Here is a 25795-nt window from a genome sequence, read left to right as displayed (position 1 = left end):
AGATTTGGGAGTTTAAAGAGAGTTTAAGGGTTACTGCGGATTATATCTGCCATAAATGCTGTTGGATGCGTATCTTATCAGATCAAGTGGATCACTTGGAGAGACAGATAGAAACGATAAGAAATTTGCAATAGCAACAGTATGTGATGGATGGCAGTTATAGGAATGGGGGGGAAAAGTCTCAGATACAGTCACGTAGATGGGTTAACTTCAGGAAGGGTAAGAGAGGTTGGCACCAAGGGCAGAAGTTTTTTGTGGATATACCCATTTCAAACAGGTATGCTGTTTTGGAAAATGTAGGGGGTGATGGATTCTCAGGGGAACGTAGCATGAACAGCCAAGTTTCTGGTATTGAGACTGGCTCTAATGCAATGATGGGTACGTTGGCTTCCAAGAGATCAGTTGTGTTAGGGGATTCTGTAGTCCGAGGTACAGACAGACGTTTCTGTGGCCAGCAGAGAAAAAGCAGAATGGTGTGTTGTTTCCCTGGTGCCAGGATCAAGGATGTCTCAGAGAGCGTGCAGAATGTTCTCACGGGGGAGAGATGCCAGCAAGGTCAATGTCCACATTGGAACCAACGATATAGGAAGGGAAAAGGTTGAGATTCTGAAGGGGCAAGGTCAATGTCCACATTGGAACCAACGATATAGGAAGGGAAAAGGTTGAGATTCTGAAGGGAGATTACAGAGAGCTAGGCAGAAATTTAAAAAGGAGGTCCTCAAGGGTAGTAATATTTACCCAGTGCTACGAGCTAGTGAGGGCAGGAATAGGAGGATAGAGCAGATGAATGCATGGCTGAGGAGCTGGTGTATGGGAGAAGGATTCACATTTTTGGATCATTGGAATCTTTTTGGGGTAGAAGTAACTTGTACAAGAAGGAACGGATTGCACCTAAATTGGAAGGGGACTAACATATTGGCAGGGAAATTTGCTTGAACTGCTTGGGAGGATTTAAACTAGTAAGGTGGGTGGGTGGGACCCAGGGAGATAGTGAGGAAAGAGATCAATCTGAGACTGGTACAGTGGAGAACAGAAGTGAATCAAACAGTCAGGGCAGGCAGGGACAATGTAGGACTAATAAATTAAACTGCATTTATTTCAATGCAAGGCACCTAACAAGGAAGGTAGATTAACTCAGGGCATGGTTAGGAACATGGGACTGGGATATCATAGCAATTACAGAAACATGGCTCAGGGATGGGCAGGACTGGCAGCTTAATGTTCCTGAATACAAATGCTACAGGAAGGATAGAAAGGGAGGCAAGAGAGGAGGGAGAGTGGCATTTTTGATAAGGGATAGCATTACAGCTGTGCTGAGGGAGCATATTTCCGGAAATACATCCAGGGAAGTTATTTGGATGGAACTGAGAAATAAGAAAGGGATGATCACCTTATTGGGATTGTATTATAGACCCCCTAATAGTCAGAGGGAAATTGAGAAACAAACTTGGAAGGAGATCTCAGCTATCTGTAAAAATAATACACTGCCCGTTTCTACCTCCTGCCCGAAATCCACAAACCTGACTGCCCCGGCTGACCCATTGTCTCAGACTGCTCCTGCCCCACCGAACTCATTTCTGCATACCTTGACATGGTCCTGTCCCCCTTAGTCCAAGAACTCCCCACCTACGTTCAGGATACCACCCACACCCTCCACCTCCTCCATGATTTTCACTTACCCGGCCCCCAACGCCTTATCTTCACCATGGACATCCAGTCCCTATACACCTCCATCCCCCATCACGAAAGCCTCAAAGCCCACCACTTCTCCCTTTCCCACCGAACCGACCAGTACCCTTCCATTACACGCTCCTTCGACTGACTGAACTGGTCCTCACTCTGAACAACTTCTCTTTCCAATCCTCCCACTTCCTCCAAACCAAAGGAGTAGCCATGAGCACCCGCATGGGCCCCAGCTATGCCTGCCTCTTCGTTGGATATGTGGAACAGTCCATCTTCCGCAGCTACACTGGCATCACCCCCCACCTTTTCCTCTGCTACATCAATGACTGTATCGTGCTACCTCGTGCTCCCACGAGGAGGTTGAACAGTTCATTCACTTTACTAACACCTTCCACCCCGACCTCAAATTTACCTGAACCGTCTCAGACTCCTCTCTCCCCTTCCTAGACCTTTCCATTTCTATCTCGGACGACCCACTCAACACGGACGTTTACTATAAACCGACTGACTCCCACAGCTACCTAGATTACACCTCCTCCCACCCTGCCCCCTGTAAAAACGCCATCCCATATGCCCAATTCCTTCGCCTTTGCCGCATCTACTCCCAGGAGGACCAATTCCAATACTGTACAACCCAGATGGCCTCCTTCTTCAAAGACCGCAATTTCCCCTCAGACGTGGTTCACGATGCTCTCCACCGCATCTCCTCCACTTCCCGCTCCTCCCCCCTTGAACCCCGCCCCTCCAATTGTCACCAGGACAGAACCCCACTGGTCCTCACCTACCACCCCACCACCAAGGATATATTTCCCTCCCCACCCCTATCAGCGTTCCGGAAAGACCACTCCCTCCGCGACTCCCTCGTCAGATCCACACCCCCCACCAACCCAACCTCCACTCCCGGCATCTTCCCCTGCAACCGCAAGAAATGCAAAACTTGCTCCCACACCTCCCCCCTCACTTCCCTTCAAGGCCCAAAGGGATCCTTCCATATCCGTCAGAAATTCACCTGCACTTCCACACACACCATTTACTGCATCCGCTGCACCCGATGTGGCCTCCTATGCATTGGGGAAACAGGCCGCCTACTTGCGGAACGTTTCAGAGAACACCTCTGGGAGACCCACACCAACCAACCCAACCGCCCCATGGCTGAACACTTTAACTCCCCCTCCCACTCCGCCAAGGACATGCAGGTCCTTGGCCGCCTCCATCACCAGACCATGGCAACACGACGCCTGGAGGAAGAGCGCCTCATCTTCCGCCTAGGAACCCTCCAACCACAAGGGATGAATGCAGATTTCTCCAGCTTTCTCATTTCCCCTCCCCCCACCTTTTCTCAGTCCCAACCCTCAGACTCAGCACCACCTTCTTGACCTGCAATCTTCTTCCCGATCTCTCCGCCCCCACCCCCTTTCCGGCCTATCACCCTCACCTTAACCTCCTTCCAACTATCATATTCCCAACGCCCCTCCCCCAAGTCCCTCCTCCCTACCTTTTATTTTAGCCTGCTTGGCACACCCTCCTCATTCCTGAAGAAGGGCTTATGCCCGAAACGTCGATTCTCCTCTTCCTTTGATGCTGCCTGACCTGCTGCGCTTTTCCAGCAACACATTTTTAACCCCTGAAAGATCAGCAAGGCAGCCTTTGTGTGGAGCCACAGAAAATGAGGGAGATACTAAATGAATATTTTGCATCAGTATTTACTGTGGAAAAGGATATGGAAGATATAGACTGTAGGGAAATAGATGGTGACATCTTGCAAAATGTCCATATTACAGAGGAGGAAGTGCTGGATGTCTTGAAACGGTTAAAGGTGGATAAATCCCCAGGACCTGATCAGGTGTACCCGAGAACTCTGTGGGAAGCTAGAGAAGTGATTGGTCTGCCTCTTGCTGAGATATTTGTATCATCGATAGTCAGGTGAGGTGCCGGAAGACTGTAGGTTGGCTAACGTGGTGCCACTGTTTAAGAAGGGTGGTAAATACAAGCCAGGGAACTATAGACCGGTGAGCCTGACCTCAATGATGGGCAAGTTGTTGGAGGGAATCCTGAGGGACAGGATGTACATGTATTTGGAAAGGCTAGGACTGATTTGGGATAGTCAGCATGGCTTTGTGTGTGGGAAATCATGTCTCACAAACTTGATTGAGTTTTTTGAAGAAGTAACAAAGAAGATTGATGAGGGCAGAGCAGTAGATGTGATCTATATAGACTTCAGTAGGGCATTCGACAAGATTCCCCATGGGAGACTGATTAGCAAAGTTAGATTTCATGGAATACAGGGAGAACAAGCCATTTGGGTACGGAACTGGCTCAAAGGTAGAAGACAGAGGGTGGTGGTGGAGAGTTTTTTTTCAGACTGGAGGCCTGTGACAACCAGTGGAGTGCCACAAGGAGTGGTGCTGGGTCCTCTCCTTTTTGTCATTTACATAAATGATTTGGATGCGAGCATAAGAGGTACAGTTACTAAGTTTGCAGATGACACCAAAATTTGAGGTGTAGTGGACAGCGAAGAGGGTTATCTCAGATTACAACAGGATCTGGACCAGATAGGCCAATTAGCTGAGAAGTGACAGATGGAGTTTAATTCCGATAAATGCGAGGTGCTGCATTTTGGGAAAGCAAATCTTAGCAGGACTTATACACTTAATGGTAAGGACCTCGGGAGTGTTGCTGAACAAAGAGACCTTGGAGTGGAGGTTCACAGCTCCTTGAAAGTGGAGTCGCAGGTCGATAGGATAGTGAGGAAGGTGTTTGGTATGCTTCCCTTTATTGGTCAGTGTATTGAGTACAGGAGTTGGGAGGTCATGTTGCAGCTGTACAGGAACATTGGTTAGGCCACTGTTGCGTGCAATTCCGGTCTCCTTCCTATCGGAAAGATGTTGTGAAACTTGAAAGGGTTCAGAAAAGATTTTCAAGGATGTTGCCAGGGTTGGAGGATCTGAGCTACAGGAAGAGGCTGAACAGGCTGGGGCTGTTTTCCCTGGAACGTCAGAGGCTAAGCGGTGACCTTATAGAGGTTTAAAAAATTATGAGGGGCATGGATAGGATAAATAGACAAAGTCTTTTCCCAGTCCAGAACTAGAGGGCATAGGTTTAGGGTGAGAGGGGAAAGATATAAAAGAGACCTTAAGAGGCAACGTTTTCACGCAGAGGGTGGTACGTGTATGGAATGAGCTGCCAGAGGATATGGTGGAGACTGGTACAATTGCAACATTTAAGATGCATTTGGATGGGTATATAAATAGGAAGAGTTTAGAGGGATATGGGCCGGATGCTGGCAGGTGGGACTAGATTGGGTTGGGACATCTGGTTGGCGTGGACAGGTTGGACCGAAGGGTCTGTTTTCATGCTGTACATCTCTATGACTCTATGACACTAAATTGATTCTGATTGGTTGAGGTGTTGCCCTGCGAAATGAATCTGATAATGGCTGTTATCTATTTTGATAAGTTGAAACAGATGCAATGTATGTATGTTTTTTGAATTTGCAAAGAGCCTGTAATAATATATGTACCTTCCATCAAGTGGCTATTATGTATTGGTTATTAAAGTAATTCTTAGCATACTTCAGGTTATTTAACCACTTATCGAGTTATAGAGATGTATAGCACGGTAACAGACCCTTCGGTCCAACATGCCCATGCCGACCAGATAACCTAACCTAATCTAGTCCCATTTGCCAGCACCTGACCCTTATCCCCCTAAACCCTTCCTATTCATATACCCATCCAGATGCTTTTTAAATGTTGCAATTAGAGTCATCGAGTCAAAGAGATGTACAGCACGGAAACAGACAGTTCAGTCCAACTCGTCCCTACCAACTAGATATCCCAACCCAATCTAGTCCCACCTGCCAGCACCCGGCTCTTAATCCTCTAAACCCTTCCTATTCATATACTCAAACAGATGCATTCACCACCTCCTGGCAGCTCATTCCTCTGCGTGAAAAAATTGTCCCTCGGGTCTGTTTGATATCTTTCCCCTCTCACCCTAAATCTATGCCCTCTAGTTCTGGACTCTCACATCCCGGGGAAAAAGCCTTGTCTATTTATCCTATCCCATTACCCTCGTGATTTTATAAACCTCTGTAAGATCACCCCTCAGCATCTGAGGCTCCAGGGAAAACAGCCCTAGCCTATTCAGCCTCTCCCTATAGCTCAAATCCTCCAACCCTGGCAACCCTTGGTAAATCTTTCCTGAGCCCTTTCAAGTTTCACAACATCCTTCTGATAGGCAGGAGACCAGAACTGCATGGAATATTCCAAAAATTGCTTCGCTGCAACATGACTTTCCAACTCCTGTACTCAATACTCTGACCAATAAAGTTGTGGAATCACATCTTATGTTGGATACTGTCTTGCGCTTTTACTGGTTGGGTACAAATAGTATCTTGCCCGTCTTGGACAATTAAAGCCGTCTTGCAGATGATGCCTACCCTAATCAGATCACTTGTCACTATATATAATGCGCAGTGCCTGGATAGGCCTATGGCCAATGCTTTCATTCCTGAAAAGTGCCTAAATACCTCAAATTTAAGGTATCCCAAATATTTGAGCAGTAGGTGAAGCTGGCTATTTCACAATGTTCCTTTGCACAAGCAAAACAAGCAGTGTTCATCATAACAGGAGACTGCCATCAAGCGCAAAATAATCACAAAAATGAATGAGGTGGTATATGAAATTCAATGCTGGCATAATGTAGGTGTAAAGGCCATATGTCCCAAAGTCTGGCGGATTGTATCAAACAATGCATCCTTTCAGCTGTTCACAGCAGACAAGATAGTGACTACACCCACGCTGTTACCAATCAGAATCCACCCTACTAACCATTTAGCACTGTCATTTTATATCGTGTACCATTGTTCCCTTTACATTGGCATTCTTGTAAATGTCCTGGTGAGTGTAAGATGAAAAAGTTCAACAAAATATTAAAGATATAAAGACTAAAATGAAACAGTTAAATGGATTAGATTCCCTACAGTGTGGAAGCAGGCCCTTCAGCCCAACAAGTCCACACTAACCCTCCGAAGAGTAACCCACCCAGACCCATTTCCCTCTGACTAATGCACCTAACACTATGGGCAATTTAGAATGGCCAATTCACCTGACCAGCACATCTTTGGACTATGGGAGGAAACCGGAGCAAACCCACACTGACACGGGGAGAATGTGCAAACTCCACACAGACAGTCACCCAAGGCTGGAATCGAACCTGGGAGCCTGGTGCTGTGAGGCAGCAGTGCTAGCCACTGTGCCGCCCTGTTATAAATGGTGGTTTATAACAACTATGTGGTTCAATGCAGCAGACAATTAAGTTAAACTTGGAAAGAAGGAAAGGAGGGAGCAAAGATAAAGCATAACAGTAAATTTGTGGCTCACATAAAAGAGAATTCAAATGGATGCTCAAACATGGAGTGGAGCTAAATAGGAGGCAGCTTGAACCAGATACTAAATAAATCTGTATCTGACTTCTGTAGAAGAATAGTCTTCAGTAGTGACCATACCTGGAAAATTGCATGTAATTTTTGCCTCCCTACCTAAAAAAGGATATTCTATCCATAGAGGAAATGGAGCAGAAGGTTCATTAGGCTGATATCTGGGGTGGCAGGAGAACCCTACAAGGAGAGATTGGTTTGACTGGGCCTGTATCCACTAGAGTTTAGAAGGATGAGAGGGGATCTAATTGGAATGTATAAAATTTGAACAGAACCAGGTAGATTAGGTGCAGGGAGGATGTTTTCTTTCTAAGGGGAGTCCAGAATCGGGGGAACAGTCTCAGGATACAAGATAGACCATTTAGAACTGAGGTGAAACTTTTCTTCACTTAAAGGATTGTGAACCTGTGGAATTTTCTCCAGAGGCTGTGGAGGTCAAATTTCAAGAAAGAGATACATTTTTAGATATAAAAGGCATCAAGAAATAGGAGGAGAACACGAGTATGACATTGAAATAGAAGATCAGTCATGATAGTTTTGAATGGCAGAGCAAGCTTGAAGGGCCTACTCCTGCTCTTGGTTTCTGTGTTTGCAGAACACTGTAGAGAAGTTTAGGACCAATGGACATACTAGAGATAGAGATCAGGAGGAATTTCTTTTCTGAGAGGGGAACAAATCTGAATTATTTACCAGAGGGAGCGGTGGAGGTTGGTTCGTTAAGTACATTCAACCTGAGATAGACAGACAGATTTTTAATCAGTAAGAGAGTAAGGGGTTGTGGGGGAAAAGGCAGACAAGTGGAGTTGAGAATTCAGATCAGCCATGACCTCATTGAATGATGGAGCAGCCTAGCAGAGGTGAATGGCCTACTTCTGCTTTTATGTCTTCTGGTCGATGGCTGGAGTATTGCCTTAATTAAAGGAAGATGACAAATTCTTAGAATGGTGCAGAAGTTATTGAGTGGTGCCAGGAATGTCGGACAAGTTATATGAAGAGGCTAAGAATCTGGGGTTGTTTGCCTTCGAGATGAGAAGATTAAGAACCGATTTGATAGGAGTGACAAATCATGAATGGTATGCATAACATGGAGAAACTGCTTCCAGTGGCAGAAAGTTCAGTAACTACAGGACACCGATTTGAGATGATTGGCAAAGAACAGGCAGATGGAAGAAAAGGTTCATACAGCAAGTTATTGTGACCAGGAATGTACTGCCTGAAAGGCCGGTGAAATTAGATTCTATGGCACCTCAAAAAGAGAATTGGATAAAAGCTTGAAGGAAAGATGTAAACATAGTTATGAGGAAAGAATGATCAGATGGACCAACGGATGCATAGCTTGTTCAAAGAGTCAAAGGCCAGCTGAATGGCTTTCTTCTGTTCTATCCTATTCTACAATTCTAATTGTCTTCACAACTTTGTTTTAGCGAAAATGGAGCCTAAAGATATTTCAGCAGTACATAGACAAGTTTGATCCAGAAGGAAAATACAAATTATTTAGGTGAGTATAGTCCAGAAAAGATTTATTGTATTTTAGAGATTGTCTTCTGCCAGTTTTTCTGAATAAGTTCGGTAGAACACATTTGATGGACTTTTAGATTAGGATATGCATAAAAACTGTTTATAAATAAGGCAAGCGTACCAGATATAACACAAACAACAGTAAATTTAATTTACAAACCCCCTTTTCTACAAACTCATTAAATATATAAACATACATGGTATTAGCACAAGATGACAAGCTTTTGAACTTTTTCAGATAAATAGTAATCACCAACTGTATTTTACAGCACATTTTAAATAGTGAAGTGTTATTTTGGGAAGAGAAATTGCAAATTTGAATTTGTTTAAGTTCATGTGAGTTTTAAACCTTTTAGTAGTCTGTGGCACTGCAAGTGAGTTCACAATTTAGGTACTGCTGATCACAGAAAGCAAAACAACTTAAGCCATGATGTTCAGTTCATAGGAAAACCACCAGTTCGCCAAACCGTAGAGCCATTTCAACCATAACTTTGCTGTATAATATGTTTTTGAATTGTATACAATTACTTTTTTTTGAGTTGCTAAAGCTAATTCTAAATATTTCTGTGCTGTTACTTCTTTGTAATTTATAGCTTCATTTCTGATGTCTCGCTTCATCTTTAATGTAATTATGCAACTAACTATCATGTGTCCTAAGAGGTCAGATAGTTTTTTTTTTAAAATTGTTGCTTACCCTACATTATATTGATGTAATTTTATGTTTTAGAGATTTGATTTTGGATATTTATTGTTTGTTTGGAACTCATAATTAGAAATGCTGCAATTTTAATGCTGATTTTCATTCATAGCAAGATTTTAATGTAAAAACCTATGTCAAATTGCACTCTGGATGAGTTTTAAAACAACCAAGTGATTAACTAATCTTCAATTGTGCAGTTTTGTTTTATAATTACTGTGTCTGTAATATGTTCAATGAAAATCTCAAATTACTTTATTATAAAATTGTACTGGAATTGCAAATAAGTGGAATTTAAGAAAGAGAATAAAATATTTTTTATCCATCACAAATGATTACAATTGAAAAGTGCACAAAGCAGGGGTTATGCATTTATGGGTTTTGTTAAGATGATCAATAATTTTACTGAGGATGGAACTTTCACATTGATGCAAAGCTTTTCAGGCATGGATTGATGTGAAAATGGCCATAACTCCAGTCTCAAATGTTAATCTGTCACTGACTTGGACTAAAGCAAAGGACTTGGAAGACTGCATCCCTGTGGTGTGTGTCCACTTTATTTGGGTTACTGGATCTTCCTAAATGCTTAATAGGCTAAACGCAGAATCTCAAATAAAAAGAATGGATTCCACACCTCAATCTATCTTAACATTGTAAAAAGTCTTTAGGAAAAGCACAATTCATAGCAGGTACAACCTATTATGTAACTCCAGACTTGTCAATTTATTTCACATGCTATGATTTTAATAGTCTCAAAGTTATTGAACAATAACTGCAAACTAAGGGATTTAGACTAATACTGTGTAAGGGTATTAGTGTTATGGTAAAGAACATTTTGAACTCAGCTTATTTTAAATGTTGCAACAACTTATGGTAGTTTTGTTAACTACTATAGTGGCACTATTTAAAAAGAATCACATGTAAGTCATTTTTAAAGCAACAGTACTATGTTTGTATGGTGGTGGATGAACAGAGTGAAGTTAACTTGATGTGATTGGAACTGTGATGCTAGTTTTATGTTTTATAGGTTGAAACTTTATTGCTGGAACAGCACAGCAGGTCAGGCAGCATTCAGGGAACAGGAGATTCGACGTTTCGGGCACAGGCCCTTCTTCAGGAATGAGCAGAGAGTGTTCAGCAGGAGAAGATAAAAGGTAGGGAGGAGGGACTTGGAGGAGGGGAGTTGGAAATGTGATAGGTGGAAAGAGGTCAAGGTGAGGGTGATAGGTCGGAGTAGGATGGAGGCGGAGAGGTCAAGAAGAAGACTGCAGGTCAGGAAGGCGGTGCCGGGCTGGAAGGATCCGGCTGAGACAAGGTGGGGGGAGGGGGGATGAAGAAACTGGTGAAGTCCAAGTTCATCCCCTGCGGTTGGAGGGTTCCCAGTCGGAAGATAAGACGCTCCTCCTCCGACCGTCGGGTTGTTGTGGTTTGGCGGTGGATGAGTCCAATGACCTGCATATCCTCGGTGGAGTGGGAGGGGGAGTTGAAATGCTGTGCCACAGGTTGGTTGGGTTGGTTCGTCCGGGTGGCCCAGAGGTGCTCTCTGAATCGCTCCGCAAGTAGGCGGCCTGTCTCCCCAATATAGAGGAGGCCACACCGGCTGCAGCGGATGCAGTAGATGATGTGGGTGGAGGTGCAGGTGAATCTGTGGCGGATATGGAAGTTTCCCTTGGACTTCACCAGTTTCTTCATCCCCCCTCCCCCCACCTTGTCTCAGCCGGATCCTTCCAGCCCGGCACCGCCTTCCTGACCTGCAGTCTTCTTCTTGACCTCTCCGCCTCCATCCTACTCCGACCTATCACCCTCACCTTGACCTCTTTCCACCTATCACATTTCCAACTCCCCTCCTCCAAGTCCCTCCTCCCTACCTTTTATCTTCTCCTGCTGAACACTCTCTGCTCATTCCTGAAGAAGGGCCTGTGCCCGAAACGTCGAATCTCCTGTTCCCTGGATGCTGCCTGACCTGCTGTGCTGTTCCAGCAATAAAGTTTCAACTTTGATCTCCAGCATCTGCAGACCTCACTTTCTCCTTATGTTTTATAGGTGCCTGTTTAAAACTAGCCAACATGCTGGCGTACAAGGTTATGTTATACAAAATCTTAAAAATCAGATTGACCTAGCATTGAAGGTAAGCATGTTAATAAGCCTAGAAGTATTTTATTGTCTATAAATATTGGTATGTACCTATGTATGTGTCTGGAAAGGTGCTGCGCTTTGTTTTCCAAAGTATCACTAGCAATAGCCTTGATTGTCTTTTAGATCAGTTTTCTGAATTATTTGCTAGTCCTAATCTAATGCATGAAGTATAAGCAAAGAATGAATTCTTCAGCTATATTTGTACAATAGAAGGTGCATACTACGATACATATAAGTACAATAATAAAATAAAAGAATCAATCTGTGATCTTGCTGAAACACATCTCTTCTGCATACTTATTAAATTTAATTTTTAAAAAGCTGCTAGTCATATTGAAAATGAATTTTAAGTACATTTTTACCTTTTTTCATACTGTTTCAATGGAGAAAATAGCCCAGATTCTGCAGTCAGTGTGAAGTAACAGCACTCTCTGACTTCAAAGAAAGCTGCCCACAAAGATCTGGCAATCTGTTTGGCATTAATTCTTTCTTGGTAGTTTGATTCTGGTTGTAGTGATTGTAATGAGGTCAACCAGTTGAACCTCTGAGAATACGAGTTCCCTGATAGGACCAAATTAAGAGCACCAATCAGGGAGCCCTGGCTGACTGATGAAAAGTGTTAAAGTGTACAAAGTTAAAAATCACACAACACCAGGTTATACTCCAACCTGATTGTGGCAGGTGATTAGGCAATCACCTGATGAAGGAGTGGCACTCCAAAAGCTAGTGTGTGATTTTTAACTTTGTACACCCCAGTCCAGCACCGACATCTCCAAATCATGATGAAAAGAGGACTGTCAGAGATTCTGATAGAAGGCTCTGAAGAAGCAATACTAAAGTCTAAGGCTGTTCCTGTCTAAATAAAGAATGACTTGGTGGTGGGATATTGGTCTCTGTGGAGTTATTTCACTGGCACCATGTTAAGAGGATCTCCAGGCATCAACCAATAATAAAACAATAAAACTGGCAAAACAGCCAATCAAATTGAAGTAATCTCAAAGTCAAAAAGCCAGAAAAAAATGTTCTGATTATTTCTCACTTTTGAATAATTGTACAGAGAACAAAACAAAGATTGAGGCACACAAATTGGATTAATGTAGAAGCTGAAATATCATAAACATGAGCATTTTTACATTTAAAATGTTATAGAATTTTTGATAATGGAGAAATTTGACATTCCACAAAACAGATTAGTTATTCGGCTTCAGAGGAATAATTTAGAAAAGTATAGTGTAGAATCCATAAAAAGGCCCCATTATACCTCATTCAAAAGGACACAACATTTTGGGAAATTTTGCAGTGACAGTGCATAAAATATAGAAATTCATGTCATTTGAAGAGATTTTTAAACATTTCGAAATCTGTGGGTACTTATTTGTGCACTCTTGAGTTCACAAGAAATCATTGCTAGCAACTTGTGATTTTCTACATGTAATTGAGTGTATGATGCCAAATGTTGCTGTTAGTTTCACAGTTGTAATGTTGGCAAATTCTGAGTTACATTCTCATCAAAACTGTGAAATCTGGGCCAACACAAGCATGATTTCTGTCATTTTACTTTTATGTTTAGCCTTCATGCTGCAGACTTGCAAAAATGCTGCAGAGCAGTTTCTCCATTTCACCGCAACAATATAACTGTATAATTGGAATTAAATCAGTCACTTCCTGAGATTTGGAGATCTCAGTGGGTCAGACAGCAAGCTAACGTTTAGAGTCTAGATGACTCTTCTTCAGAGCTTAAGTGAAGCTTGGCGGGGACAGCATTTATATTGTAGTTTGGGGCGGGTGGGTGAAGTGGGTGTAGGGTGCTATTGGAGCAAAGGTGCTGATAATTCAGATTAAGTGATCGCAATCTGAGAATGGCAGAACAATGGTGTGTCTCCTGCCAGTCTTGAAAGGATAGTAAGTGCATTGGGAGGAGGGGGGACATGATAACCAACTAAAAGAAAAGGAAGAAATGGGAGTTGGTTCACAATTTAAAGGTGTTGAACTCAATAAGTCCAGAAGGCTGTAAATTGCCTAGTCTGAAGATGAAGTGTTGTTCCTCCAGTTTGCGCTGGGATTCACTGGAACACTGTAGCATGCCAAGGACAGACATGTGAGCATGCAAGCAGGACACTGTTAAAATGACCAGCTACAGGAAGGTCAGGGTCCTGCTTGTGCAACATTGGAGGTATTCTGCAAAGCAGTCACCCTGCTTCACCTGGAAAGACATTTTAGGCCCTTGGATGGTGAGCAGGGAGGAGGTGAAGGGGCAGGTGTTGCACCTTCTGCAGTTACATGGGAAGGTGCTGTGGAGTGGGGTGTTAGAGTGGGTGGGTTGTGGAATGGACTACAGTGTCCTGGAGGGGATGATTCCTGCGAAATGCAGACAAGAGGAGTGAGAGGAAGATATGTTTGGTGGTGGTGTTCTGTTGGAGTTGTCTGAAATGGTGGCAAATGATCCTTTGGATGTGGAGGCTGGTGAAGAAGTAAGTCTTGGAAGAAGTAACTCACGTCAGCAGCGCTGTTTTGGAAGATGGCATCATCCCAACATGGGACATAGGGAAAGGAACTGGGAGAATGGGATGGAGTCCTTGCAGGACATGGCATGTGAAGAGTTGTAATGAATGTAGCTATGGGAGTTAGTGGATGTCAATGGACAGTTTATTCCCCAAAATGGAGACAGGTCAAGGACAGGAAGTGTCAGAAATGGATGATGTGAAAGTTTATAGAGGGGTTGAAATTGGAGGCAAAATTAATAAAGTTTAAAGACCTGACAGGAACATGAAGCAGCACCAAAGTAGTCATCAATGTACAAGAAAAGATGCTTCTTTCATGACTGTGGTTTTCTGCCCACAGTCCTCACCCGCATCCAACCTATCACTCATGCTTCTGCCCTTGCTCCTTCCCATCACTCACAACAGCGTGATCGGGTTCCCCTTGTCCTCACTTTTCATCCCACTAGCCTCCACGTTCAAAGGATCATTCTCTGCCATTTCAGACAACTCCAGCAAAACGTCAACACCAAACACATCTTCCCCTCACACCCACATTTAAATTTCACTGGGATCATTCCCTCGGGACACCCTGGTCCATTCCACAACCGCCAACACCAAACTTCCTTCTCTATGGCACATTCCCATGTAACTACAGAAGGTGCAACACCTGCCCCTTCACCTTCTCCTTGTTCACTATTAAAGGGCCTAAACAGTTTTTCCAGATGAAGCAGCATTTCATCTGTACCTGCTCCAATCTTGTGTGTAGGACTTGCTGCATCCAGTATGGCCTACTCTACATTGGAGAAACCAAATGCAGACTGGGTGACTGCTTTGCAGAATACCTCTGGTCTGTGTCTAAGCATTCCCAGTCATTTTAACACCGCGTCCTGCTCAATTTTATTTATTTATTGCAAAAATATACTTTATTCATAGAAAAAAATCTTTGGTACCTATACAGTTAATGGGGCCATTTATATCTATACTCGTTTAACTTAGAGAACAAATTAAGTCTTTGATGTTCACCATTCCTTGTATTTGCAGTCAACCTCTTGGGATTTAGCTGAGGCATCAGCAAGGCCCAATTACTGAATGGACCCCTGTTATTCTTCGGCTGAAGGACCTTACACTGTGTTCTTTCCCCAAAGACCCTGTCGGCAGCTGCCCCAAGCTTCAGCGCATCCTTCAGCATGTATTTCTGGACCTTAGAATGTGCCTGTCTGCAACACTTGGGTGGGGTCAATTCCTTCAACTGGAACACCAACAAGTTTTGGGCAGACCAAAGAGTGTCTTTAACAGAATTGATGTTCCTCTGGGCATAGTTGATGTGCGTCTCAGTGTGGATCCCGCTTAATGCCCACGTCTGTTGTCTGCATGCTGCAGTATTCCAGTGAATCACAGTGCAAACTGGAGGAACATCACCTCATCTTCAGACTAGGCACTTTACAGCCTTCTGGGCTTAATATTGAGTTCAACACCTTTTAAATTTTGAACCAACTCCCATTTCTTCCTTTTCTTTTGAGCTTGTTATAATGTGGGGACCTGAGCTACAGATCATGTAATGGAATTAGTAGTGAACAGCCAGATACAGTGAGCAGAGAGTCTGTGAGGAGTGATGGGTTGAAGCATCAGGAATAAGGGTGATGAACGCAGAGCATGGATCAGTACTTGAACTATGTTGTGGCCATTACGGAGACTTGGATATCACAGGGGCAGAAATGTTCCAGGTTTAGATGTTTCAAAAGGAATGGGGAGAAGATAAAAGAGCTTGAGGAATGGCATTGCTACTCCGGGTTAGTATCACAGTTGTAGAAGGGGAGAGGAAGGTTTGTCTACAGAATCAATATGGGTGGAAGTCAGAAACAGGAAAAGAGCAGTCAATTTATTGGGAGGTTTCTACAGGCCCCCCAGTAGCAAGAGAGACACGGAGGAGAATTTGGGAGGCAGATTTTGGAAGTGTGTAGAAGTAACAGGATTGTTGTCATGGGTGAATTTAACTTCCCTAATATTGATTGGAATCTGCTTAGTTCATATAGTTTGGATGGAACAGTTTTTGTCAGGTGTGTCCAGGAAGAGTTCCTAATGCAATATGTAGATAGGCTGACTCAAGGTGAGGCCATATTGGATTTGATGCTTGGCAACAAACTATGCCAGGTGTCAGATCTCTTGGTGAGAGAGCATTTTGGTGATAGTGATGACAACTCCATGACCCTTACTATACTCATGGAGAGAGATTGGAACAGATAGTGTGGGAAAGTATTTAATTGGGGGAGGGGGAATTAATGTTTTTAAGCAGGAACTGAGACACCTAGATTGGCAACAAATGTTTTCATAGAAATGCACAACAGAAATGTGAAGGTTGTTTAGGAAGCACCTGCTGATAGTGCTGGACAGGTTTGTCCCACTGAGGCAAGGAAGGGTTGAAAGAACCTTGGATGACAAGGCATTTAGAAAATCTAGTCAAGAGGAAGAAGGAAGCTTACTTAAGGTTGAGGAGGCAAGGATCAGACAGGGCTTTAGAGGGTTACAAGGTAGCCAGGAAGGAACTGAAAAATGGTCTTTGGAGAGCTAGAAAGGGGCATGAAGAAACTTAGGTAGGTAGGATTAAGGAAAACCCTAAGGCATTTTACACATATGTGAGGAACCGAGGATGGCCAGAGTGAAGGTAGGGCCGATCATGGATAGTGGAGGGAACTTGTGCCAGGAGTCGGAGGAAATAGGGCAGGACCTTAATGAATACTTTGCTTCAGTATTCACGACTGAGAGAAACTTTGACGTTTCTGAGGACAGTATGAAACATACTGAAATGGTAGAACAGTTTGATGTTAAGGAGGATGTGCTGAAAATTTTGGAAAAACATAAGGATAGATAAATCCCTTGGGCCAGATGGGATATCCCCTAGGTTACTACAGGAAGCGAGCGACGAGTTTGCTGCGCCTTTGGCAATGATCTTTACATCCTCACTGTCCACTGGAGTGATGCCAGATGATCGGAGGATGGTTAGTGTTATTCCCTTTATTGAAGAAAGGGAAAAGGGATAATCCTGGGAATTACAGACCAGTCAGTCTTATGTCTGTGGCGTGAAAAGTATTGGAGAGGATTCTGAGAGACAGGATTTATGATTACTTGGAAAACCATAGAGATAGTCAGCATGGCTTTGTGAGGGGCAGGTCATGCATCACAAATCTTATTGAATTCTTTGAGGCTGTGACAAAACACATTGAAGAAGGTAGAACAATGGATGTGTGTACATGGATTTTAGCAAGCGTTTGATAAGGTTCTCCATGGTAGACTCATTCAGAAACTAAGGAATGGGATACAGGGAAACCTGGATACAGAATTGGCTGACCCATAGAAGGCAGAGGATGGTGGTAGATGGAAAGTATTCAGCCTGGAGCTTGGTGACCAGTGGTGTTCCGCAGGGATCGATTCTGGGACCTCTGCTCTTTGTGATTTTTATAAATGACTTGGATGAGGAAGTGGAACGGTGGGTTAGTAAATTTGCTGATGACATGATGGTTGGTGGAGTTGTGGATAGTGTGGAGGGCTGTCGTAGGTTACGAGACATTGACATGATGCAGAATTGGGCTGATAAGTGGCAGATGGAATTCAACCTGGAAAAGTGTGAAGTGGTTCATTTTGGAAGGTTGAATTTGAATGCCGAATACAGAGTTAAGGGCAGGCTTCTTGGCAGTATGAAAGAACAGAGGGATTTTGAAGTCTATGTCCACAGATCCCTCAAAGTTGCCACCCAGGTTGATAGGGTTGTTAGAAAAGTGTGTGGTGTGTTGGTTTTCATTAGCAGGGAGATTGAGTTTAAGAGCCGTGAGGTTATGCTGCAGCTCTGTAGAGTTCTGGTTAGACCAGACTTGAGGTATTGTGTTCAGTTCTGGTCACCTCATTACAGGAAAGATATGGAAGCTTTACAAAGAATGCAGAGAAGATTTACCAAGATGCTGCCTAGACTGGAGGACATATCTTACGAAGAAAAGCTGAGGAAACTAGGGCTTTTCTCATCGGAGTGAAGAAGGATCAAAGGTATCTTGATAGAGGTGTACAAGATGTTGCGAGGCATAGATAGTGTGGATAGCCAGAGACTTTTTCCCATGGCAAAAATGGCTATCTCGAGGGATCATAATTTTAAGGTAATTGGAGGAAGGTTTAGGGGAGATGTCAGAGATAGGTTCTTTACTCAGTGATGGATACTTGGAATGCACTGTCAGCAGTGGTAGTAGAGTCAGATACATTAGGGACATTTAAGCGACAATTGGATTGGCACATGGATGTTAGTACAATGAAAGGTATGTACCTTAATCTGATCTTAGAATAGGATAGAAGGCTGGCACAACATTGAAAGCTGAAGGGCCTGTATTGTGCTGTATCATTCTATGTCCTCCCCTCCCCCATCCCACTTACTGGCCTTTCAAGTCTGGCATATCACACCATTGTTCTGCCATTCTCATATTCTGAACATTCAATCTGAACTATCAACATCTTTTCTCCATCATCACCCTACACCCACTAACCTCATCCTAACCCCTCCCAAACTATAACATAAATTCTGTCTCCTCCTCTGATGAAGAGTCATCTAGACTCAAAACATTTCTTGCCCTGTCTCTATGGATGCTGTCTTACCCGCTGTGATCTCCAGCATTTGCTTTCAGTACAGATTCCAGCATCTGCAGTAATTTGTTCCTACTCTAAGCTTTACTTTGATTGCAACACCACCTGACTAAGTCAGTTTTGCATTGCTTTGACTTAATGATAACCGCTTTATAACCAAACACATGCTTAAATATTTCAGATGATGTGCTGTATTTTTCTGACCAACTAGTAGCCAAGCTGAAGTGCAACCTAATGTTGACTGTAGATTTCTAAATATTTCCTTCATTACCCTTCTACACCCCACTTTTTAAAATTTTGCTTCTTTATACATTTTAACCTTTTTGTTTGCTTTCAGCCTGGCAATGAAAATGTGTGGTTCTCAGGCCCACAATTGATTCCTTTACTTCATTCAGTCCTTTCACTTCCTGAAGGAGCAGAAACAGACTTGCTTCAAAACTCCGATAGGTAGGTTTCAATACATTTGATTTAGGATCAGGATTAAACAGGTAACAATGGGTTAGCCCAAAAACCCTGGCTCAACCTGTGATTTCAATAAGCATTTTGTCACAATAAATGGGTTTAAAATGTACACTAGGTGCTTGTCTCCAAGATGCAGAAAGTGAGGACTGCAGGTGCTGGAGATCAGAGCTGAAAAATGTGTTGCTGGAAAAGCGCAGCAGGTCAGGCAGCATCAAAGGAGCAGGAGAATCGACGTTTCGGGCCTGAAGAAGGACTTATGCCCGAAACATCGATTCTCCGGCTCCTTTGCTGCCTGACCTACTGCGCTTTTCCAGCAACACATTTTTCAGCTTGTCTCCAAGATGGAAGGATCACAGAACTGCTATTATAACACCTTGACTTGGAGGTGCTAGTGTTGGACTAGGGTGGACAAAGTTAAAAATCACACAACACTAGGTTGTAATCCAACAGGTTTATTTGGAAGCACTAGCTTTCGCTGTGCTGCTCCTTCATCATGTGGTTGTCAACATGGCTGGTTGACTATAACCTGGTGTTGCACAGTTTTATTTTTAACATTATAACACCCTGGTTGACTGTGGAGTAAGCCATGACTTGGAAGTAATTAGGTTACTCAGCTTGGCCTCTTGTTGGCAATGATGCAACGTTGCTTCACAGGGCAATTAAAATGAGTTGTATACTGCTAAGCAAGTAAGTGATTTCTATATTAAATTTTCTACAATATTCCATTTAAACTGCACATTCGTATAGCACAGCAAAACTTTCCAGGACACCATGCACAGTAATCTCTTGAAATATCACTGCTGGTGTATGGCTGCACAGAAACACTTAAAGGGGCTACATGTATATAAAACATACATACACTTCGAAAACAATTAGAGGGAGTGTTGCTTTTCCTCATCTTTTGTTCTTATTTTCTCAAACCGTACCCAGTATTTTTAACTGATAGCTGATTTTATAGCTTCAGAGGCACCATAATCCACACATACGTTTCGTCCTATGCAGATTTGAGCCTAGATGATACTAATTAGCTATCAGAACCATCAGAACAAAGCCTAATCTAGCCATCAAAGTGCATAATTTCAGGTGGAATCACAATATGGGTAGGAGTGTCGAGATCCTGTCTGATGTTTCCCATCTGTATTTCTGAGGATACTGATATGTTGTATTCCTATAGCTCCATCTTTTTTGACTTAGCTACGTGCCAGAAACTTACTGAATCATTAATAGAGCCTACCTTTTTGATTATCAAGCAGGTAAAATAAGAATGTAATGTATTTTGTTCTTTACAATGATAAACAATTTCTTTGTCACTGAAAGTAAAGATTTTAAGTTGGGTACTGACAAGCAGGACTTTTCATGGTTTTTTGAATTTCTTTTTTGTATTAGGATCATGGCATCGCTGAATCTTCTAAGGTACCTTGTAATTAGGGATAATGAGTGGGAGAATCAAGTGAGTATTTAATTTAAAAATTTGGTTTTTAAGAAAAATCTATTTTATTTATACAGTTTTTATATTTGACTTAAGTTTAATTAGTGATCACTTCCTGGAGATTGATATGTACCTCAACTTAATTTACCTGGCCTTCATGTTTTGGTGCCGTTAGCAAGAAAAGATTCTAAAAAATGTCTGTTGGTTGCAGTACATATGATGTAATCAGGGCCCATACCATCATTTCCTAATGCAAATTACCAGTGGGAATGCAATAAATCTGGAGTAACAAGGTGTTGTACCAAAGTTCCAGCTCATTTTAGATTACATTACATTACAGTGTGGAAACAGGCCCTTCGGTCCAACAAGTCCACACCGACCTGCCGAAGTGCAACCCACCCACACCCCTACATTTACCCCTTACCTAACACTACGGGCAATTTAGCATGGCCAATTCACCTGACCTGCACATCTTTGGATTGTGGGAGGAAACCGGAGCACCTGGAGGAAACCCACGCAGACACGGGGAGAATGTGCAAACTTCACAGTCAGTCACCTGAGGCAGGAATTGAACCCGGGTCTCAGGCGCTGTGAGGCAGCAGTGCTATCCACTGTGCCACCGTGCCGCCCACGGTGTATTTGCTAGTTGGATGTCTTGGATGTGACATAATGACTGGGCTGTCCACATCATTTTTGCAGACAGCTTTGGGATTTAAGAAACTGTCATTGCGAGGGCAGTTTAACAGATAGAAGTCCTTTGCTGAACTTGCAGCAGCAACGCAGAATTTCTAGACACCAGTAATCAAAAGTGAAAGAAATTCATATTTCATAATCATTCAATTTATTGTCTCAATGGATTAAATCTTGATTCTGTTAAACAATTTATACATTTTCTAACCTTTTGTAGACTGGATTATGGACTAATCTTTTCTGGATTGATAGCTTCCTGAAACCACTGCGCACTGCTTTGAATATGTCTAGGGCTCATTATGAAGCAGAGATGAGAAACAAAAGAGAGAACCAGAAAACCAAAGGTAGGTTATTCAAATAGAACCGTGGTATTTAACTGTATTTCCATAACAAATGTGTTTTGTGTTGTTATCTTGAATAGAGATCATACGTTATTCCATTTGACATCCTGACAACAAAAAACAGGTGAAGTATGCTTTCCATTTGGTGAGTGAAGCTAAATTTGCTGATTCTACAAAACCACTGCTTGTGTAAACAATGAATGGAACTCCAGCCTTTTTGACTCCTAACAGGTTGAAGGGTACACTGGAAACTATAACTTAGTTTGAAGTATTAATTATTCTGCCAATAAAAAATTCGGTAAAAGCAAAAAAGCTATCTCAGCAAGTGCAAGGTACATTATTCCATTTCACTTTAATGATTACAGATACCGTTGAATGTGAAATGCAATGTTCGTTGACAGTTGGTGGTAAAAAGTTACCAAAAATGACCACAGCTATGCAGTTGGAGGTAAATGTCTTGCTGATTGAATATTTTGATATTCATCACTGTTTTCAAGTTGCTGTTTTACGTTCCCTTAAGTGTATGTCATTTTATTCCTTTTATTTGTTATTGTTTCAGGTTCTGCAGTCAGCTATCTACACATTTGATGTAATGGAAAGTGTACAAGCACGCATAGAGGAGCTAGTTGAGGCAAAGATGAAATCCCGAGCAGAAGAGAAAAATGTGGCTTCATCGTTTATTTAGGGAACAGTGTGAAAATTGGAAGAATATAATTTCTGACTTCCTAGTCTCAACTAGAGGAATTCACTTTAAATGCTCCTCTTCAAGCCAGTCTTTATGCAGGATAATTTCAAATACTTTCATCAGGTATTCATATTAAAGAGACTACACAGATGAGGTCATAGTATACAAATGTATTTGAAGTTTGAGAAGAATTTTCAGTTTTATTTGTCACTGCTTAAGTTTCTAATGATTACAATGAACACCTGCGGGTAGTTAAGAATTAATGACAAAATGATGTTTGTAAATAAAAGAGCCACATAGAACTACTTAAATATCATGTTTCATATGTAGGCAATGGGAGCTATTCTCACCAAATAATAGAGACAGGAGAGAAAAATATCTTGAAAACTTATTGATTAATTTATTCAGAAAATGTGCAGTCCCAGACTTTTTGGTTGGTAGCAAAGTGATGAGACTCACCATAGACTTCGAAGAAAAGGTTTTAGATTAGATTAGATTCCCTACAGTGTGGAAACGGGCTATTTAGCCCAACAAGTCCACACTGACCCTCCAAAGAGTAGGTAAAAACAATGACTGCAGATGCTGGAAACCAGATTCTGGATTAGTGGTGCTGGAAGAGCACAGCAGTTCAGGCAGTATCCAAGGAGCTTCAAAATCGACGTTTCAGGCAAAAGCCCTTCATCAGGAATAAAGGCATTGAGCCTGGAGCGTGGAGAGAACTGTAAAACCTGTGCCCACACCTCCTCCCTCACCTCTATCCAAGGCCCTAAAGGAGCCTTCCACATCCATCAAAGTTTTACTTGCATATCCACTAATATCATTTATTGTATCCGTTGCTCCCGATGCGGTCTCCTCTACATTGGGGAGATTGGGCGCCTCCTAGCAGAGCACTTTAGGGAACATCTCCGAGACACCCGCACCAACCAACCACACCGCCCCGTGGCCCAACATTTCAACTCCCCCTCCCACTCTGCCGAGGACATGGAGGTCCTGGGCCTCCTTCGCCGCTCCCTCACCACCATCCGCCTGGAGGAAGAACGCCTCACCTTCCGCCTCGGAACACTTCAACCCCAGGGCATCAATGTGGACTTCAACAGTTTCCTCATTTCCCCTTCCCCCACCTCACCCTAGTTCTAAACTTGCAGCTCAGCATTGTCCCCATGACTTGTCTGGACTTGTCCTACCTGCCTATCTCCTTTTCCACCTATCCACTCCACCCTCTCCTCCCTGACCTAGCACCTTCATCCCCTCCCCCACTCACCCATTGTACTCTATGCTACTTTCTCCCCACCCCCACATTCCCCTAGGTTATCTCTCCACGCTCCAGGCTCACTGCCTTTATTCCTGATGAAGGGCTTTTGCCCGAAACGTCGATTTCGAAGCTCCTTGGATGCTGCCTGAACTGCTGTGCTCTTCCAGCACCACTAATCCAGAATCCTCCAAAGAGTAACCCGCCCAGACCCATTTCCTTCTGACTAATGCGCCTAACGCTTTGGGCAATTTAGCATGGCCAATTCACCTGACCTGCACATCTTTGGACTTTGGGAGGAAACCCATACAGACACGGGGAGAATGTGCAGACTCCACACAGACAGTTGCCAGAGGCTGGAATCGAACCCGGGTCCCTGGTGCTGTGAGGCTGCAGTGTTAACCACTGAGCCACCATGTAGCCCTCAGAAAAATCTCTGAGAAATGAATTTTACTTTCCCATGAAAGGAATTTTAACAGCCACACCAATAACATAAAAGGATACATTTATTTCCATGTTTACCTGCACTTACGTGGATTCTGAAATTGCTTCAGAGCAGTAATGACAGCGAACACTGAAAAATTCACTCCCTATACTACTGAAGAATCTTAGTTATGTATTTTATATTTGAAATAAAACTCAACTATATACTAGTAGGACTCTGAGAGCATCACTGAGTTATTACATGTTTCAACATTGCATAATAGCAGCTACCTCAGTCAGTTCATTGCACGTTATGCAAACTCATGACTGATCCCAACAATGCCCCTTCTGGGCCTAATGAGTGATGTCTTGCGGACTGATCTCTACATTGTGGAGTCTGAGCACCAGGTCTTGGACACTTTCTCATATCTCTTCCTAGATGCTGACCTCACAATTGGACATCAGGCTATTGTGTCCACAGTGATCACCTAATCTCAACTGGGAATCCCCTCCCCGCCACAGCCTCCAAGCTCTCAGTCCTCCAAACCCTTACAGCCCACTTCTACCTTCTTCCCAAAATCCACAAACAGAACTATCCAGACAGACCCATTGTTTCTGCCCCGTGGAACCTATCTCTTCCTACCCTGATTTAACTTTTTTGCCTTTGTCCAGTCCCTTCCCATTTGTGAGTTTGAAAGTTTCCAGTTCATGGGCGTCAGCTGCCTTCATCACGTCCATCCTACATCACTATGGTCTCAGGGCCTTTCACGTCTTCTTTCACTCCTTTCACACACCGTCCCCACTCTCCATCACTCTCCTCTGCCTGACCAAGCTTGTCCTGTCTTTGAGCAACTCCTCTCACTTTCTTCACATCAAAAAAGTAGCCATTAGTACCTGCATGGACCCTAATTATGTCTTCTCCTTTCTGTGGGATATGTGAAAATTTCTTATTGCAATCCTGCTTAAATCCCTCCTCACAACTCTTTTTCTCCAGTATAATCAATGACATCATCAGTGCTGCTTCCTCCTCTTGTTCAAAATTGAAAAAAATTATTAATTTTACTTATAATTTCCACCTTGCTCTCACCTTCATCTGATCCATCTCTGACTCCTTCCCCTCCTTGACATTTCTGTTTCCATTTCTGGAAATTGGCTCTCCACTAACATCTATTATAAACCCACTGACTCCCACAGTTACAGTACTAAACATCATCACACTCTGCTTCCTGTAAAGACTCCATTCCATTTTTCCAGTTTCTTTATCTCTATTGCCTATGTTCTGATGATGCCATCTTCCACAGGGGTAACCTCAGAAACATTCACCTTTTCCCTCAATCCAGGATTCTCTGCCACCATGGTTGATAGGGCCCTCAGCCCTGCCCAATCCGCTTCCTGCATTTTTGCCCTCACCTTTTCTCTCCCACAACACAGATTGGATCCCCCTTTCCACTCTGCCAGTATCTGCATCCAAAGGATCACAAGCCACCATTTTTGACACCACTGGCAAGATATCACCACCAGACACACATTCCCATCCCTTGTCACCATTCCACAGGGACTGTTTTTTCTGGGACATCATGTTCCACTCTTCCTCCACTCCCAACATCCCACACCATATCCCCGTGACATATTTCCATGCAATCATAGAAGGAATAACATTTCCCTATTTACTTCCTCCCTCCTCACTATGCAAGGCTCCAGACACACCCTCCAGATGAAGCAGTAATTTACCTGCATTTCACTCAATATAAAGTACTGTCGTCACTGCTCATAATGTGGACTCGTCTACACTGGGGAGATGAAACACAGGACTGAGTAACCGTTTTGCAGAACACTTTTGTTCTGTCTGCAAGAATTACCGTGAGCTTTCAATTCCCTGCAACATCAACACACCACCATGTTCCTGGCCAACATTTCTGTTTGGCCTGCTGCAGTGTCCAGC

General features: G+C 43.1%; 1 protein-coding gene across 5 annotated transcripts in view; it reads left to right on the top strand.

Annotated features, from left to right (window-relative positions):
* The window catches only part of glmna (glomulin, FKBP associated protein a), an 87510-nt gene extending 64684 nt beyond the window's left edge, over positions 1-22826 (top strand). For all 5 annotated transcript variants that reach the window (XM_087990452.1, XM_087990454.1, XM_087990455.1 and 2 more), the window contains exons 13-19: positions 8548-8621; positions 11382-11466; positions 18912-19021; positions 20423-20486; positions 21373-21499; positions 21862-21944; positions 22056-22826. In XM_087990452.1, coding sequence (XP_087846578.1) covers positions 8548-8621; positions 11382-11466; positions 18912-19021; positions 20423-20486; positions 21373-21499; positions 21862-21944; positions 22056-22181 — 669 coding nt within the window. In that variant the 3' untranslated portion in view covers positions 22182-22826. The remainder of the gene's footprint in view (positions 1-8547; positions 8622-11381; positions 11467-18911; positions 19022-20422; positions 20487-21372; positions 21500-21861; positions 21945-22055) is intronic.
* Positions 22827-25795: the final 2969 nt, after the last annotated feature.

The sequence above is a fragment of the Chiloscyllium plagiosum genome, unplaced genomic scaffold, assembly GCF_037043375.1.
Source record: "Chiloscyllium plagiosum isolate Xiang-an unplaced genomic scaffold, Cpla_swu_hap1 HiC_scaffold_9, whole genome shotgun sequence".
Taxonomy (NCBI): Eukaryota; Metazoa; Chordata; class Chondrichthyes; order Orectolobiformes; family Hemiscylliidae; genus Chiloscyllium; species Chiloscyllium plagiosum.
Note: the sequence above shows the minus strand (reverse complement) of the source record. Positions and strands in the feature narration are given on the sequence as shown.